We start from the raw sequence: 18,482 nt of genomic DNA, 5'->3' as shown, positions 1-18,482 counted from the left end.
TTGATTCAATTAATTGGATTGTTATTCCTTTCTATGTTCTTATTTTAATTGTTTGCTTTATTGATTGGCCACCAATTTAGCATAATCATAGGTTTTAATTTGAGACCGGGAGATGATAATTATTACCTGAACTAAGAACATAGAACACATTTATTTTAATTCTAAAGGGAATTGATATTTGTGAGGGCGTTAATCCTAGGAACTTTTAGGAGTTACATGTTAGAAGTGAGATCCAGGGATGGTAGCCTTGCATGTAATCAACGGTTTGTATGCCACGAGAGTGGGTATGAACTAGCTTAGAGATTGCCTTAGGAATCGTCTTATTAATTGAATTGAACATGTTAGTTAGGAGAATCTGTTGAAATCTTTGCCTTGGGAAATATTCTCTTATCTGTTTCTCTGTTTCACAGCTTGATTTATTTTGTTACCAGTATTTATTAATTTTTTTTAGTTTTAAAAAGAAAACTCTTAATTTCGTTTGTCCAGATAGAGTAGAATAATTTAGGATATGAATTGGTTAATTCAGTCTCTGTGGAATACGACCTTGCTTGCTACTGTACACAATTGCACCCGTACACTTGCGGCGTGTTAAATAAAATAGCGAACAACTGTAAAATATTTTATTCACAACGATGTAATATATTTACTATTTTTTTGTAAATAAATGATGTTAGTTAGATATTTAATCCAAATATTACTAATTATAATATAAAATATACGATATTCAATTAAATAATCTTATATTTTTAAGATAAATCATTTAACGAGCTTGCTCACGAGCTAACGAGTCGAGTATCGTTATGTTCAAGCTTGACTTGTTTAGCTAAACAAGCTGCTCATTAAATTATCGATCAAACTTTTATCGAATCGAACGTTGAATAGCTCACGAGTAGCTTGACTCGTTTACAGCCCACGTAAGGAACACTACTTGTTTTACTAAAAAGTAAAAGAGATAAATATTAATTTGGCCATTTACTTAAGAAAAACTTAATTTGAACCATATGCCATTTTATATTGAGTGGATTTTTAAAATGGTCACTTTCATATTGTAAAATTAAAAATTGTCCACTAAGATAAAAATATTAAAAAATGGCCACTGTTACCAAAATACCCTTTCACATTAAAAATTAAAAAAATGTCCACTTTACATCACCCCTTTAAAAAATCCCGCAATTCACAACCAAAATTTTTTTGTTGTGAATTCACCCAAAATTTTTTATTTGTGAATTCATAAATCCCGCAATTCACAACTAATTGTGAATTCACAACCAATTGTGAATTCACAACTAATCGAATTCACAACCAGAATTTTTTGGTTGTGAATTCACAACAAAAATTTAATTCACAATCAGAATTTTTTGGTTGTGAATTAACAACCAATCGAATTCACAATTAAAATTTAATTCACAACCAGAATTTATTTTGGTTGTGAATTTAAGTAGTTGTGAATTTGAGTTTTTAAAGTTTGAATTCACAACTAAAACTAGAATTTATTTTGATTGTGAATTCGAGTTTTAGTTTTGAATTAATAGATCTGGTTGTGAATTCAAGAATATTAAGTTGTGAATTCATAGATTTAGTCGTGAATTCAAAAACATTAAGCTGTGAATTCATAAATTTGGTTGTGAATCTAAGAACATTAAAAAAATAATTATACAGCCCAATCAAATTGTTGTACAACACAAAAATACAACAACTCAATCTACCATCAAAATACATCAATTCCTCTAAATTAACAATCAAAATACAACAAAATATTATCCGAATCAATTCAATCTACAATCAAAATCTCCTGCAGCACACATCAAATCGGAAAACTGAGCCACAAATCGGTGACCACCGCTACTTGAGCCACCTCCACTCCACCGACATCTTATCCAGCATGTATGTGATTGGTTCATTAATTGAGAGAGAGAGCACCACAATGTAATTGTGGAGAAAGATTCCAAATTGTGGAGAAACATGAATCACCCGAACCGACTAATTAAATCAAATCATATTGGAATGATTCCAAATTGTGGAGAAAGAAATCATGCAAAACACAAAGAGCAAAACATAATTTTCCATATCAATCTCAGGCTAAGCCTTTGAAAAAATAGCAGGAGATGGCGGTGGAATCCACAGTGGTGAGAAAGAGAGCTGCAATAGGGAGGCCGAGATCTGGTCGCCGGAGTCTAGTAAAGGGAAGGGCGACGACGGTCGCTCCTGGCTATGGAGTCGCCGGACCACGAAGAGAGGAAAAATAGGCGGTGGTTCGGCGTACGGCGCTGCCGCTGTGCATCGCGATGGTGGTGGTTCGCTGTGCGTCGCGGTGGTGGTGGCTGTGCACCGTTGCCGATGCGATTGCCGGAGATTGAGTGGTGGTGGCGCGGCGGACGGATGGCGAGAGGGAGAAGGAGAGCCGGATAGGGAGGGAGAGAGAGAGAAGAACAGAGGTGTGACGGGCCATTTTTTTAAATTTTAAAGTGACGGGTAATTTTGTACTTTTACACAAAAATTGGCCAATTTTTAATGTTTTTATTTCATAGGCCAAAATTTAATTTTACTATATGAAAGTGGACATATCTATATATTAACTCTTTTATATTTCTATTTTGATTATTACCTAAAAGAAGCAAAAATAAAATTATAAAAGTTGAAAAAAATATATACTATTTGTTAAGCAAAACTAGTTATAAAATTATCCCATCAAAAAAAAAAAAAACTAGTTATAAAATTATAAAACTAGTTATTTAGAGTTATTGATAGAATGGTAAAACTAAAAACCTTTTTTCTTTGTTCAAAGAAAGAAAAATAGAGAAAATATAAAAAGTAGAAATCTTGAACGATAAATTGGAACCGCGGAATAACAGAATAGTTTCGTGAACGAAACCCCCGAAATTCAACCCACTTTTCTTAATTGATTCGAATTACAAACACTGATTTTGGACCAGATTTTTCAGGTTATCTATTTATTGGTTGTTTCTCTGAAACTATTAACAAATTCAGCGACTTGTGATTATTTGAATGTTTATGTACACTGCAGTAGTTTTGTAATTAAGAGTTCGACCGATCGTTGATTTATCAATTTTTGCCCAAATTTAGTTAGGAAGGTGACGATGAGCGCCGTATTTGAAGGTTACGAAAAACAATACTGCGAGCTCTCTGCGAATTTGTCGAAGAAGTGTGCGTCGGCCAACCTACTCGATGGAGGTTAGTTGAAACCCTATTTCAATTTGAAATTTGCATGTTAATTCTTATATTGTTTGGTCTTTTTATTTTTCTTTTATTTGGGCGATCTTATATCATGCCTCTATCGGTTGTTACATTTTTATTTTTTCTATTTTGTTAGAGAAATAAAATTACGGTTAAAAGTCTCAACTTGTTATTAGTTTGAAATAATTCAAATAAATTTCTGTTAAGAGGATGTTTAACTTGTTATTAGTTTGAAACAATTCAAAGAAATTTTCTGTTAAGAGGATGTGAAAACATGAATGTGCTGGGGTTAATTTCGCACTGCTATCAACTACTGAAGCTAGGAAGTTTTGGTATTTTGGTATATGAAATTTACTGCTCTATTTCTGATTATATTTCCCTGAGGATTTCTTTCAACTTCTTTCTCGTCTCATGTTGCGTAGTTGTGATTGGGATTTAATTCTTAATGGTGCTGTTACCACGGCCTTATTAGCGTACATCATATGATTTGGTAGTGGGAAAGATTCAAGTCCATAGCTTAAGTGGAGGGATACGGCTGGAGTCTTGTTTGCTACTTTTTTGGTGTAGAATCTGAGTTCCACATTGAGTAGATATGACAACAACACAATTGGTACGAGAACCTTTGTGTTGAATGAAAAGTGATGACATCATTCCAATTATATATCTAAAGGAGTTTTCAATTGTGTTCTGCCTCTTTGTAACATAACTGCAGCTATGATTTAATATGCTAACGTTGTTGTTTGTGGTATTGCAATTACTTAGATCACATGCTATTTTTGAGGGTTTTCGTTATTGGTTTGAAAGTTACCCCAACTGTAGGAGTATGGCCAAGTTTTCTCATTTGGTGTGGTATAGGGGAAAAGGTATGGTTCCGTGTAACTAGATCAAATTAAGCATCTGCATGTCATTGGGGGTTATTAAGATGGGCAAAGCTTCTTTTACATTTATCCAAGAAATTAAGTGAAATAATGAATTGATTATTTCATATGGAGTAAGATTACAATATATCCAGTTGATTATTGTGATATTGATTTGATTTTGGAGTGATCTCCTCATATTCATTATTTATCATATGCATTTCACCTATATAAATAGGTGCTCATTGTAATTTCAAAAGTTCAAATCAAGAAAGAACAGTATAAAGGTATTTCTGCCTTAGGTAGGTTATATGATGAAATTATGTTGTATCTTTGTCTTTTTCTTTGTCTTCACTTCCATCATTTACTTAACATAAAATCAAAGCATAAATTGATCATCTCGCTTTTTTATTGCATGTTATTCTGTGTATATACGTTCTTCCTGATGCTTGGGGACAATTCTTCTAATACTAATGATGCAATATTTCTTACCAAGCGCGTGGCACAATTGCGTTATTCGACGTCCACAAAGAGTGCACCACTTGTTTTTTTATGACATGATCCCACACTCTATCCTTATAATTTGACCTTACAAACACTTCTTATTTGCCAAACAATCGTTGGCTCATACTCAATCCTTATTATTTCAAAATATAAATTAGAAACCATTTTCAGCCCTTAGATGATGAAGATCTACGGTGGATTCATCGTCTTGTTGAATGAATTTATGGTCATGGGTTCAAATCCCAAGCCTTAGATGGTATGTGGTACCAAATTTTGATCGCACATTTTGTTCATGTGGACACACTAAAAACACGACACGTGGCGAAGCCTTCTAGGGTTTGGGATATGCTTGTATAACATAATATACATATAGTTAAACACAAATATGTATAAGTCTGGGTTGCTCGTGAATTTAATAATACTCCTGCGCGTTTTAGGAAATTCCTAAAACTGAGCTCTTCCTATATTACCCCTATGAGTTTTTCGAATTAGAAGGACATGGTACTACCACAACCTACCCCTATATATATATATGTATAATATGTGGAGGAGTTTAAATAAATATTGTGTGAACTATCAGAACCTTTGCACGAGACATATAAAGTACATACAACCTTTGCACGAGACATATAAAGTACATACATGTAAAGTATAAAGTATATGCACTATGACAATGAACCGATAATCTTATATGTTTAGTGCATTATCATAGTGCATATACTTTATACTTTGTGTGCTTATACTTTATGCGTCTCGTGAAATGGTTCTCATGATAAGAGATCAGTTTTAGGAATTAATTTCTACTCCCTTCATCCCACTAGAATAGGCTCGTTTTCCATTTTGGGAGATTAATAATGTACTTTAAATGCTTAATTGGTGTGGATCACACCACTTTTCTCCTCAAAAGTAAGTTTTTTAATCTCCGTGCCCAAAAGAATTGAGCCTATTCTAGTGGGATGGAGGGAGGGAGTATTTTGCAACACTCCCCTCAAGTTAAATATCGAAATCTTGATTGAAATGCTCTAGTTTAAATAAAATTATGGACTTCAAGAATTCTTGGATGCACTACAGTTTTGTGATTGAAGGTTTGTGATAAGTTGGCACACGTTAACACATTTATGAAGTTAAGAGACAGAAAAGTATGAAAGAAAAGAGATTTTGTTTTTTTAATTAAAAAAAAAAAAAACTGGAGAGAATAAAACTCGAATAGGGCAGAATAAAATATCCTGTCTCCAGGGGATGAAATCGCCAACAATACTAATAGTTTTGGCAGTCAACTATAAGACTAATTTCTAGATTATTCTTTGCACGCTCCTTCTTCTAACAAATGTGTTTATTTATATATGTGTACCTAATAACTGAAGAGAGAAATTAGCTAATGAAAGTTCCCATATCAATGCTAATCACGGCCATTGTCTATGCCAATAGTCTTCCTAACTATTATGGATTTCCCTTGTTGTTCCTCTTTCTCTATCACATGTAGTCATTAATGTAGAGTTGCCACAAACTTCATATAGAAGCACCAGAAAGAAGGATATGAACAGATAGAATGAACATGACCCTATAAACACTAGTAGGTCGGTTTAATACCTGTTCTTTATGCCACATTATATTTAGTTTTATGGTACACTTGAATAGCAACAGAGGAGCATGAAACACGGTTTGACCATGTGTTCTTCATCCACGGAGGCTATGGCATAACGGCTGTGATAATTATAATTCGTATTACAGTGAATACATATTTATATAGTTGAATTACATGACGTTTATAAAGAAAATGATAAGACCACTCTCAAATCAAATTTATTATATCAAACTTAAGAGTAATTCTGTAATTGACAACTTACATTCTTAAGTAGATTTCATTTGCATTATGCACCCCAAAATGAATATTTTAGCATTTTACACCATTGAAATAGGAATATCTGACATTTCCTCTCCCAATTTTTATTCCTTCAGTCTTTACTGCCCGGAAAAGCATTTTAACCGACAACCTCAAAGCTGTTTGGCTGTCATAATTATGTTACTCTTTCTATGATCTCTACCTAATTACATCCTTTGTGAAGTAGGTAGGGGAATGTTCTTGGTCTCTTTTTTGTTCTTCATTGACACATGTAAATATGTAATAGATTATTTGTTGTAAAATAGACATGGTTTATGGTTTTGAGATGGATGATTTTCTTCCTTCTTCATGCTTAGTCATATTTGTCGGTATTGTTCATTATCTTCCATTTTTCTTTGAATTTCTTTTACATAATGTTATTGTGCTTGTGACTGAAATTTATGCATTGGGGCATGAACATATCATTTGTTTGCAGAGCAAAAGAAGCAAAAGATTTCTGAAATTAAAGTTGGATTGGATGAGGCAGAAGCACTGGTATAGATTGGTTAATAATGGGATCTATTTTTTTTTCCCTCTTTATATTCTTTAGTTGAGAATGGATGATGGTCTTGCAGATTAGGAAGATGGATCTGGAGGCTCGTGCCTTGCAGCCAAATATTAAGGTAGTGCTTCTTGCTAAGTTGAGAGAGTATAAGTCTGATCTGAACAATTTGAAAAGTGAAGTGAAACGAATTGCATCAACGAACTTGAACCAAGCTGCCCGAGATGAGCTGCTGGAGGCAGGATTGGCAGATACACTGGCAGTATGTTTCTGCTGCTTTTTGGATTGCATCTGTTTTTATACTTTTTTAGTCATCTTTATTGGTGGGGTTGGTGGTTCTTGTTATACAAAATTTTGGAAGCCATAGTTTTCCATGTTGTGTAAGTAGCACACACACGCGCGCACACACAAGCACACTCTCACACACATATATGTATTTATGAAAAAGCCTTCAGCTGAACAATTTTTTGGGAGCAAACTGCGCCCCCTTATCTGGCTGATTAAGCAGCGTGTTACATTGGTTGGTGCAGGTATCTGCAAATCAAAGGGATAGATTATTAACGGCAACTGAACGGCTGGATAATTCGAGTAACAGGATCAGGGATAGTAGGAAGGTCATGCTGGAAACAGAAGAGCTTGGCGTTTCACTTCTTCAAGATTTGCATCAGCAGCGGCAGTCTCTCTCGCATGCTGATAACACAGTATTTCTTCTCATTTAACTATTCCTTTTCATGTTTTGGATTTTAATCTGAAGAAGTAATGGCATGCTTTATATATATATATATATATATATATATGGGAGCATTCCAATGAGGTCTCCTATATGTGGTGAGATCTTAGATTGATTTGTGGGCGTTGATTTCATGTATCCTATGGCTGATATTTACCTAGAGAGCGAATTTTTTTACCAGGGTTCGAATCTTGGAGGGAGCGAAAATTTTATCAATTTTTTTAATATCGTTATTCATCAGTATATACTGCCTTATTCAACACTATATACTGCTTTATGCTTTATTCATTGTACTCATGATCTAACGAAAAATAACAATCTCACTAGAGTGCACCCCTATATATATATATATATTACCTGTTACCTTTATCTACCTCTAAAGAAGATTGATATCAAAATTATTTTCGATTATTTTGGTATTTGGCCGGCCCTTTTGTCTTTTCTCTATATGTAACAATGCATGAAGAGTCGACTACCCAACTTACTCGAATGTACCTTTGTCTTGCAGTTGAATGGTGTCGACAACAACATAGGCAGAAGCAAGAAAATCTTAACCAACATGTCGAGAAGGATGAACCGGAACAAGTGGATGATTGGTGGTGTAATCACGGTACTGGTTATCGCGATCGCTCTCATCCTATACTTTAAATTGGCCAAGTAAACAAGACTTGTGTTGTGTGTAAATTGTGCTTGTTTTTATTCTTCTTGTTCGATTGTTCCGAGTGAAACTGCCAACTGCCTTGTTTTTGTTTGTTTGTTTGTTTGTTTTTAAAATAGCTGTAAATTTGAAGTTCCTTGTTCTGCAATCAAATGAGAAGCACTGCAAATGTGTGCGCAGCTTGCGTTGGGCGTATGTAATGTGAAAGAAATTAATAAATATTTTCTTTGTCACCAGTTTTGATTACGTAAAACCTCTCGATTCTTTTATCTAATTTTCAATTGCAGCATATGTTTTAGATTTTTATTTTTCTTAATTGCATCGTCGGCTCTACTCTGTTGCGCTTCAAAACATCCATAAGAAGAAACAGGGTACCTCATCCTCAATAGCTGCTCGTCTCTCTCTTTCGATGCTTATCCACTCTTAAATAGGCGACATATCATTCTTCCAAACCTTTTCCTCATCTTTCTTCCAATCTACCAATTCTGGATTTAAGACTTGTATTGTAATTATTGATTTTCATCAATTTCTTGTTTTGCATATTACAATTTACAAATGCTTGTCTATAAATTACTATACTTTTATCGGTTTTATTTTATGACCAATATTGGTCTGCTTTCAAATGAATTATTGTTACTAGTATGGCATAATTATGTGTATATGAGATACATTAATGTAACAAATATCTGAAATTTAATTTAAATGAAGCAGTGGCCGAAGATATTTCCACTAAAACATTATAATTTGTGCCATTAAAATGATACTCCTTCCGTCCATCCTATCTATGCATACCTTTTTTTTTTTTTTTCTTAGAATGCTCCCAAATTTATGCATACCTTATTTTTTAGTATTATTTTACACACAATTTTACCCTAGTAAATTACACTATTTACCCACAATCTATTTAACAATACTCTTTTAGGTGGACCCTTTCTCCACTATCAATAATCTACATAATTTTTCATTAAAACTCCTATGCATATTTATAGGGGATCGATGGAGTATTATTTTGATGAAAGGAGTACTATATAGCTGCTACATCATATTCAATTTAAGTCATAGTAATATTTGGGGTTTTTTTATTTACTAATATGCCCTCCCATGCGAGCACATGCACCACGATATATTTATGATGAAATTGACGTTTAATGATAAAAAAAAAAGTAGCATCCCTTGAAAGCACAAAGAGCAGACTAAGGGTCCGAAACTCAAAAGAGGATCGAAAAACGAAAAAAGAGAAACAAAGGCATCAAATCAGTACCTAAAATCTGGATAATCATCCATTTTCGACCAACTACCATGAGCAATATTATCCATTACACGCATACAAGGCCTAGTGCTAAGATCAACTACAAATTCCCTCAGCTTGTAGCCCAGTTCACTTGCATTCCTGAGTCGACTTTTAATGCTACCTTCCGGAGCTTCCTGCACCGGCTTCTTTTTCGAACCTTTCGGGCGGCCAGGCCCTCGCTTCTCGGAGAGCATTTCCATCCCCTGACTAACCTGTTCTTCTAACCGTGCAAGGCGACTAGCAATATCCTCCGACTGCATATTTGGAGAAGTAATTAACAACCTCTTCCCCACGCTGACCCTTGCTGCTCCCGGAGTCTTCCTCCCCTATGAAAGTCGTGGCTCCCTTACCACCCGACACCAAAGCATCATGTCGCTTAGGGGTGCAATGAGCCTCCTGAAAATCATGAGCTTTCCCACAGGTCTCCGCATTCAGGCGCTCCACACCAACCTCCACAGTTTCATTTAGAGACATATCGGGAGACTCAACAACAAAGGTTTCATCCACCTCGTCATTGTCTGTTTCGGCCACCTTCTCATCATCTTTATTATGAAGCACGCCATAACGGTTTTTCAATCCAATCGGCGGAAGATCACTATCCTTGACATTGGTGTCATTAACCTGTTCCTTAGGCTGCCAAGCAGGCTTGGGATCCTTCTTAGCAGCTCCTTTATGATTCTCCTCAACTTGATCAGTCGCCTCCTCTATCTTCTGATTGCCCTTTGCTTTCGCACCACAATATATTTATAATTTTTAAAAATTTAAAATTATGTAAAAATTTATACATTAATTTTTAGAAATTTACGAGAATTCGAATACATTCTATTACGCACACATTTGTGCACATTCTTTTTAGTAAAATTTTTAAATAGTAAGTAACACATTTTTGCTTACTAGAATAAGGAATATGGAAAAATAAGAACACTAAATATAAATATGGATAATCTACTCAACAAATCTATCATTTACTTACAATCTATATATAATATAAAAGACCAGTTCAACGGTCATATTTTCCCGGCAATTTATTATCAGTTATTTTTCCCAATTTTAGATACATTTGAAAAAACGTGGATTTCAGCAAAGACTCGGTTTTTCTTCCAAAATTTCAGCAACAATTCAGTTTTTTATCAAAATTTCAAGTAGATTTCTAAAAACAAGGACAACAGAAACAAGAATTCCAGTTTTAATCCAGCAACCACAAAAACAAAATTACTTGAAAATCTTCATCATAAAAAGGGAAATGACAGACCATAATTTCTTAAGAAATTGAACAAATTTGTTTTACACAGAAATTTCTTAATTCAAAGGATATCGACGCATTCAACTTTACATAATTCTGAAAATTGTAATTTCACCACTATTGTTTATGAGAATTAAGAATAAGATGATGAAATTATTTTGCAAAAGAAGAAAGAAAAAGAAAGAAGAAGAAGATTACACTGCAAAAAGAAGATGAAGAAAAAGAAAAGCGCAAGGAAAAAGAAGACTCAGAACGCAGCGGCGCTGCATCGAAAATGATGGAATAGATGGAGTAGGTTACCTTATTCTTTTTTTATTTTACTTGTATTTGTATTTTTTTTTAATTAATTTTGGAGTATTTGAAGATGGGCTTTTAATACTTCATTAGTTGATTCTTTGAGCCCAATAGTTAAATCGAATCTTTAAATTCCCAAAACTATTATATTAGGTGTGTGTTATTAATTTTGTTTAATTTAATTAAAGATCTAAAACTAATAACTAAATTAAGTGTGGGATATTGATTAAAATTAAAAAAAATTAAAATACGGTTTATAATTATTATTTTTATATGTATGTGTGTATGAAAATATTTATTTATTTTTTATATAATGCCTAATTATATTCTATAATTATAATGTGTGGTGTTAATTATAATTAGTAATAATTTACTAATTATCTTTAAATTTATTTATTTAATACTGTTAAATTATCTTTTCATGATTATGATGATGACTATACGATACTCATTAAATTTAATATTATTTTCATTCACTTGATAATAGTTTATTGTACACTACTCCAAATTAAATAATATCTATATTAACGAAAATTATATTTTTGTTACTAAATAATCTAACTCATAAATAAAGATATTTTGATATTTTTTTAATTGAATTTTAAAAAAAATTGTAAGTATATTATGGGCCGTGCACCGCACGGGAGGATGGACTAGTAACTTCTTAATACAATACTAGTACTTAAAAAAATCATATACTCCCTCTGTCCACGATATTGTTTCCATTTTTATCATTTTGATCTGTCTACAATATCATTTTCACTTCCATTTATAGCAGTAGGGTCCACATAACACTTTATTTCCCTCTACATACATTTATAGTGAGACCCAAACTCCACTAATACTAATACCCATTATTATCAACTGCTATCCATAATTTTCTTAAAACTTGTGTCATGCACAATGTGGAAACGATATCGTGGATGGAGGAAGTAGTATATACCAGAAACATAAAAATTTAAAAATTAGTAACAAATAAAAATCTTATTTTACATAAAAACTATAAATGTTACACTTAATCTGTAAAATAAATACTTAAATGATAAAGTAACTTCACTTTTGTTTTTCAAATAATTAAGAACCCTTAATTATTGTGAAAATGAATAACCAGTTCTAATCATTCGATCGTGAAGACTTATTGTGAATGCATTACTCGGATTCAAATTCCACAACGGGATTCTTTTTTTTTTTTAATACAATAAATTTCACTATTAGTACAACAACTTTATATATCCAATATAATATTTTCATGTTGTTATAAGAAAATATAGTTCTCGTAATAACCAATGGATTATATTATATGAATATATCAGTACATAATTTTAAAATATTAATAAATTACACACACACACACACATATATATATATATATATATATATATATCACGACTTAATTTAATAATAATAATAAAATGGAGGTAGTCTTGGGTGCATTTGGATGTACAATACATGTGTTCTAAATAAATTTTAATTATAATTAAATAAATTCTAATTGAGTTTATATGAATAAATTGTTATTGACGATTAATGAACCTCATCGAAAATTAATTAGTGATTGATGGATGCGTGCACCACATTCACATGTTTCAAAAAGAAAGAAAATTGTAAATATATTGTAGGGTTCATAAACTCACAATAAAGTTTCTTTTGAAATTGTCTCTCTCTAAAATTTACACAGACTTCCTTAGAGTATTGACAGAGCATTATTAACTCCTCAAAGCGTGCCATATGCACGTCAGGATCAACATTAGATGTCTTTAGAGAAGGGACTCCGACGCATCCTCATTGGCACGTTATCACGAGCATAAATATCACGTCTGCTCGACTCCAGAGCTGACTCATGCGCATCTTCATCGATTTTCTATTGTTTTTTTCTTAACTTCTCATAGAGAAAACATCATTAATTGCCCTCATCATGTCAGCGTAGCAGCTTCTTTGTCATTATGATCAGAGTTTACTTCCTCGGAGGAGTCCTCGACCTCCTCCACCGATCACTGGCTTTTTGCCATGCTCTTGCTTACGGAGACCCGATCTCCTATCTTGCTAGCAGATCTAACATCTTGATTCTTTGAGACATGCATGGTTTCTTTCTCTTTTGTTAGCGGTGGTGTTGACAGATTAGCCGTGTCTAGCTCTGCGGAAGGAGCCGTAGATGGAACAGCTTAAGGAGGGATAGTATTGCCAACGTAGCAGTAGTAGGAATCAGAAGCACATGTCTCATCTGCTGAGCCATCAACATCTGCAAAATGTTCAACATATGTTCTGGCATAGTGACAGTGACATTTTCGGCAGAGACGGGAACACAAACAAAAGCTGAGAAAGAATAGACGACAAAGTTATACCAGCAGCAGCAACAGAGCTACCAACAACATTCAGATTCTGAACGTGCTGACTGTTGGGTCCCGTAGGGTTACTGAACTGGTGTATGAGGGGGGGGGGAATACACCAGTAGGCTATTTTTAAAACTTAAAACTTCTTTTTTAAACTGATGTGAGTATCGAGACTGATACTGAAGTGAGTTGACTGAAGTGATCAGTGTAAAGTAAGGTTAGTTAAGAACGGGTGTAGACTGATACTGATATTGGTTCAGTAGATTAACTTCAGTGCGAGGAACTTGTCGACACACTGATAGTTCAAGTAAGGTTTCAATCTAGTCAGTTTTAAATAATCAGAGAAGTCTTACTAACTATCCGAAGATTTGTTAGTTAGATTTATAACACTTGGAGCGGAAACGATTTTACGATATAGCCTTTATGTGAATCACTTTGTCAGTTCTTAGGGTTTTTCTTTTCACTTTAACAACTTCAGTATGAATAATGACTTGTGCAAAGATAAGGAAAAGTAAATACTGAAAGCAATAAGAACACAAAGAGTTTCTACGTGGTTCGCAAAAATTTTCTACGTCCACGGTCAGTCGATCACACTGATAAATCACTGGGTTTGTGCTTGCAAGTGCACAACAAACCTTTCTTCTGAAACTCAAGTTTCAGAGCCAACACACTGGGTTGGACTTTTCTCTTTCTTAACTCGCGCGCAGTTGCTAAGACAACACATGTCTAGCTTGCGGTGGTTAAGATTCTCTGAGTTCAGACAGACGTCTCGAACTCTCTCTCTATCTCAAACACTCTTCTCACTCTGGTTGAAAAGGGTTCAGATCTCCAACTATAGATTACTGAGAATAGGCTCTCGAGTAATCAAAAAGTAGGCTAAAGATAAGAAATATTTGCCTAGAAGCTTTTAAGAGAATGTTTGTATATCAGGTGAACTGATATTTGACAATGGAAATTCTCTTATTCGATTCAAGGGTTTTGGCTAAGTATAAGCCGAGTTTTGAGTTTGGCAGAACTTCAGCGTATGTTCTTGAATCAGTGAGGTTGAAGGTTGATTCTTGAGCTCTATTTATAGGCGAAAGAGAAGGAGTAGATCCATTGGAGGGGATCCTTCAATCCTATCTGTCGTTGGACTTGTCAATTCAAATATGGCTCAAGTCTTTGTCCTCTATCTCCTTTACGCCGAAAGAAGCATGGCTTTTTTGAGCTAGGAGATGGTGTTACAGTGTAAGTTAACACAGAAAGGGAAACTCTGCAGGGTTAAGGACGATTCACCATATCCTTGCATTAAATGCACTGTCCTTAGCATTAAATGCGGCGTGTACTGGAAGCATTCAAGTTGTCCTTCGTTAACACTGAATGCGTTATACATTACTCCAGCTTCAGTCCTCATCTTGCATTATCAGTCCGAGATTTCTATTCGAAACATTCCTTTCAGTTGCATTGAAAGTTCTTTGACTGATCAGGTGTACTGAAGTGTTTCCCTAATACTTATATTTCAATGCAGATCCTTCATTAAATTCAGCATTTAATTCAGGTGGACTTCAGTCTTCTCTATGGTGAGCAGTGTAGTTTCAGTCCTTCATACTTCGTCTTCAAGACTTCAGATCTTCGATCTTCAGTTCTTCGAATTATCAGTCGTTAAGACTTCTGTGCTTTGGTCTTCAGTCCCTGGGACTTCAGTGCTTTGGTCTTCAGTCTATGCTAGAAAAAAATGAACTCCAATAATTGAGTTCAAAAGAAATTCTAGTCTAGTAAAATAAAGTCTAAGGGTTTTGGGATCATCAAAACTAAGGTTAGGATATTTCTTCATATTTTCCAGCACTGACAATTCTGACCATCTGACAGAATTTCTATTTCCTTTTCAAAATCAGAGCTCAGGTTCTTGTTCTTAAGATTTTCCATCTTTCTTGTTATAATACTCCCTCCGTCCCACGAAGCATGACACAGTTTCCTTTTTAGTCTGTCCCACGAAGCATGACACGTTTCTAAAAATAGCAAAAAATTTACCCTTTATTCACATTTTCACTTTTTCACCTACCACACTTAACACACAAAATACCAATTTCTTAATTCTCGTGCCGAAAAGAAGTGTGTCATGCTTCATGGGACGGAGGGAGTATTTTTTAATGTAACATTATTGTTATTTCATGTTTGTGTCTTGAAGACAGTTGGCGGTTTAACCGTTCCAACCTTTCGGTATAGTGATGTCCACGAGCCGAAAACTATCGGTTATGTGCCTGAATCGGCGTTTCATGGTTCACCAGGAAGATGAACCGTAATTGGTCCGTGAAGAGGTAGAGAAGCCATGATTGGTCCGTTGATTTTTGACTTTTTATTTGTAATGTATTGTGCAAATTTTCTTATGAAATTACTTCATTTAATACATTACATATGTTATGAAATTTTTGAATAAAATCCATACGAAATACAGTAAACTATAAATGAAATAAAATTATAACAGATTTACAATCAAAGTAAAATAATATTTGCATTTTTCTTGATTTTAAAGTAAAAAAATTACAATTTACGTGTACAAATATATAACAATCTTCAAAATTCAAATTATAATATTGAATAAGTAATCTAAACTTACTACACTAAAGTTTCTAAATTACTAACACTAACAACTTATTCTAAAAAATAAATAAAGAGAGAAAATTACATTTTAGAAAATATAATGATAAGGGACAAAAAATTTAATAAAGGGCTTCAACTCAATTTTAATATAATTATTAAAATTGAGTGTGTTCAGAAAATTATGATGTTTTATTCTATACCAAACCCCCAACTGATGAATGTGTCATAAACCGTATCCTATAAGCTGCTACTAATTTGTTTGGAAGTATAACTTGTATGCTTGTAGTTTGCTGACTGATCAGCACAGACAGAGAGATCAACACGGAGTCTTGCTGATCGGCACACCAAAGCTAGTATCCTAAAAACTCTGAAGATTTCAATGTGACGCCCGGGGACGAAGTGCGGAGTGATCGCCGGTGCAAAAAGAGGCACGGACAAAGAGCGGCTCCGATTAAGACTTCCAAGCGGAGGGGCGCAGGGATGAACCGGAACACACCTGAACGAGAGGGATTCCGAGAATATGCAGGTATGGGACTGCATATTCGAGGAGAGCTTAAAGGATTTGATTGGGCTACTCATATCAATAAGATGCATCTTCTTTTCTGGTGCCCACACGGAAGAAACTCCAAGGTTAAGCGTGCTTGGCTTGGAGCAATTTCGGGATGGGTGACCCCCTGGGAAGTTTCTCAGAGAGCGTGCGAGTGAGGACAAAACACGCTAGAAAAGACTCGTATTGGTCTGTGGGGACAGCCGTCAACTCTGGAGTCGGGCTGTTACAGGTGGTATCAGAGCCGAACCTCTCCCAGTACGGTGTGGTTCGGGGACGAACCAAGCGGAAGCTGGTGGGCCTGTGACGCCCGGGGACGAAGTGCGGAGTGATCGTCGGTGCAAAAAGAGGCACGGACAAAGAGCGGCTCCGATTAAGACTTCCAAGCGGAGGGGCGCAGGGATGAACCGGAACACACCTGAACGAGAGGGATTCCGAGAATATGCAGGTATGGGACTGCATATTCGAGGAGAGCTTAAAGGATTTGATTGGGCTACTCATATCAATAAGATGCATCTTCTTTTCTGGTGCCCACACGGAAGAAACTCCAAGGTTAAGCGTGCTTGGCTTGGAGCAATTTCGGGATGGGTGACCCCCTGGGAAGTTTCTCAGAGAGCGTGCGAGTGAGGACAAAACACGCTAGAAAAGACTCGTATTGGTCTGTGGGGACAGCCGTCAACTCTGGAGTCGGGCTGTTACATTCAATGAGTACCAAAAGATATGCTGGTGTCCTATCAAATTTAAGTAAGTTGATTCATGCATCTTAAGTTGATGTTGATCCAATTTGCCTCTTGCCACGTCATCTCAAAGAGACAGAAGATAATGCAGAGTCAACATAAAAGCGTATCAGAAGAGTTCAGCAAGTTAGTGCGAAAGATTTGTCATTTAATGAAGATCCCACTATTTCAAAAGAAAGGACAACATGATAGGAGGGTTTCTACTATACATCAACATCAAGATGTACATTAAAATCGCCTCTCCTCATATTTTAACAGGATATTTTCAAGCCAACCACCACGATTTGAACATGTTCTCTCCAACATAAATATTTAGAGATCGGTCTATAAGTACCTCGAGGTATCCCAGCGAGAAGACTACCGAAATTGAAACGTTGTACATTTGAATCCTCTCAAGCAATCAATCTCTCAATCTTATTCTCAAGCACTTAACGTATTTCGAAGAAGGAAATTCTAACGTGTTTACAAACTATTCTTGGAATTACATGATTTGTTCTTTCAGGGTTAGTATACAAACAGACTCTTAGTTCTAGGCTCTACTATTATAGTATCTTTTGCCTAGATTTGAGAACACCACCATACTCGTTGTTCTTCTTGTAACAATGTGCTCTTTGTTGGAAAACCCTATGTAAACCCTTTATCTTGTGTAAAAAATTAGGTGTTAGAGTTAGAAGGAAATCAACAAGTAAGCTTTAAGTGCGAAGTCTAAAAACTGAAGTACTAAATACAGTATTATAATCGTGGAAATTGTATTTAACAGTCACGACCGCATAAACCGTGTGATCAGTTTAATGGAATTAATTGGTCAAGTTGGACTTGCAACTATAAAAGCAAGGAGTTTAAAGTTAAGAGATTCTCCTATAAACCAGGACCGTGGACGTAGGAATTTTCTCCATACCACGTAAAACTGATTGTGTTGTTTACTTTCTGCATTTACATTTCAATCTGCTTTTATCTTGCTAACTGCATTATAAACTGACATCACAATCACACTCAGCACAAGTAGTAAACTGCAGCATATATTGTCAGACTGACCTTTAAACCGAATCTTGCTAAGCTGAAAAATTAAGATAAAAAGATTTTCTAAAAGCGAGTTTACCAACCACCACATTCCGCACATTAGTTAATTAAC

The 18,482-nt window shown here is 34.9% G+C and overlaps 1 protein-coding gene across 3 annotated transcripts; it reads left to right on the top strand.

Annotated features, from left to right (window-relative positions):
- Positions 1–2,744: 2,744 nt before the first annotated feature.
- Positions 2,745–8,564, top strand: LOC130988740 (vesicle transport v-SNARE 13-like). Of its 3 annotated transcripts, none has more exons than XM_057912684.1 (6): positions 2,745–2,942; positions 3,085–3,192; positions 6,875–6,933; positions 7,014–7,202; positions 7,471–7,641; positions 8,179–8,564. In XM_057912684.1, the coding sequence occupies exons 2-6, from the start codon at positions 3,099–3,101 to the stop codon at positions 8,329–8,331; spliced, it is 666 nt and encodes a 221-aa protein (XP_057768667.1). In that variant the 5' UTR covers positions 2,745–2,942; positions 3,085–3,098; the 3' UTR covers positions 8,332–8,564. The 3 variants fall into 3 exon arrangements, with proteins under 3 accessions (XP_057768667.1, XP_057768666.1, XP_057768664.1); XM_057912683.1 differs by having other exon boundaries at positions 2,755–2,942; positions 3,089–3,192; XM_057912681.1 differs by having other exon boundaries at positions 2,757–2,942; positions 3,026–3,192.
- The last annotated feature ends 9,918 nt before the right edge of the window (positions 8,565–18,482 follow it).

The sequence above is a fragment of the Salvia miltiorrhiza genome, chromosome 6 (genome assembly GCF_028751815.1).
Source record: "Salvia miltiorrhiza cultivar Shanhuang (shh) chromosome 6, IMPLAD_Smil_shh, whole genome shotgun sequence".
NCBI lineage: Eukaryota > Viridiplantae > Streptophyta > Magnoliopsida > Lamiales > Lamiaceae > Salvia > Salvia miltiorrhiza.
This window is presented reverse-complemented; position numbering and strand designations above follow the sequence as displayed.

Coding starts and splice junctions, on each gene's coding strand:
- LOC130988740 (XM_057912684.1), top strand. CDS start 3,099: ATGAGCGCCGTATTTGAAGGTTACGAAAAACAATACTGCGAGCTCTCT. Junction 3,193..6,874: donor GGCCAACCTACTCGATGGAG/GTTAGTTGAAAC, acceptor ATTTGTTTGCAG/AGCAAAAGAAGCAAAAGATT. Junction 7,203..7,470: donor GATTGGCAGATACACTGGCA/GTATGTTTCTGC, acceptor TGGTTGGTGCAG/GTATCTGCAAATCAAAGGGA.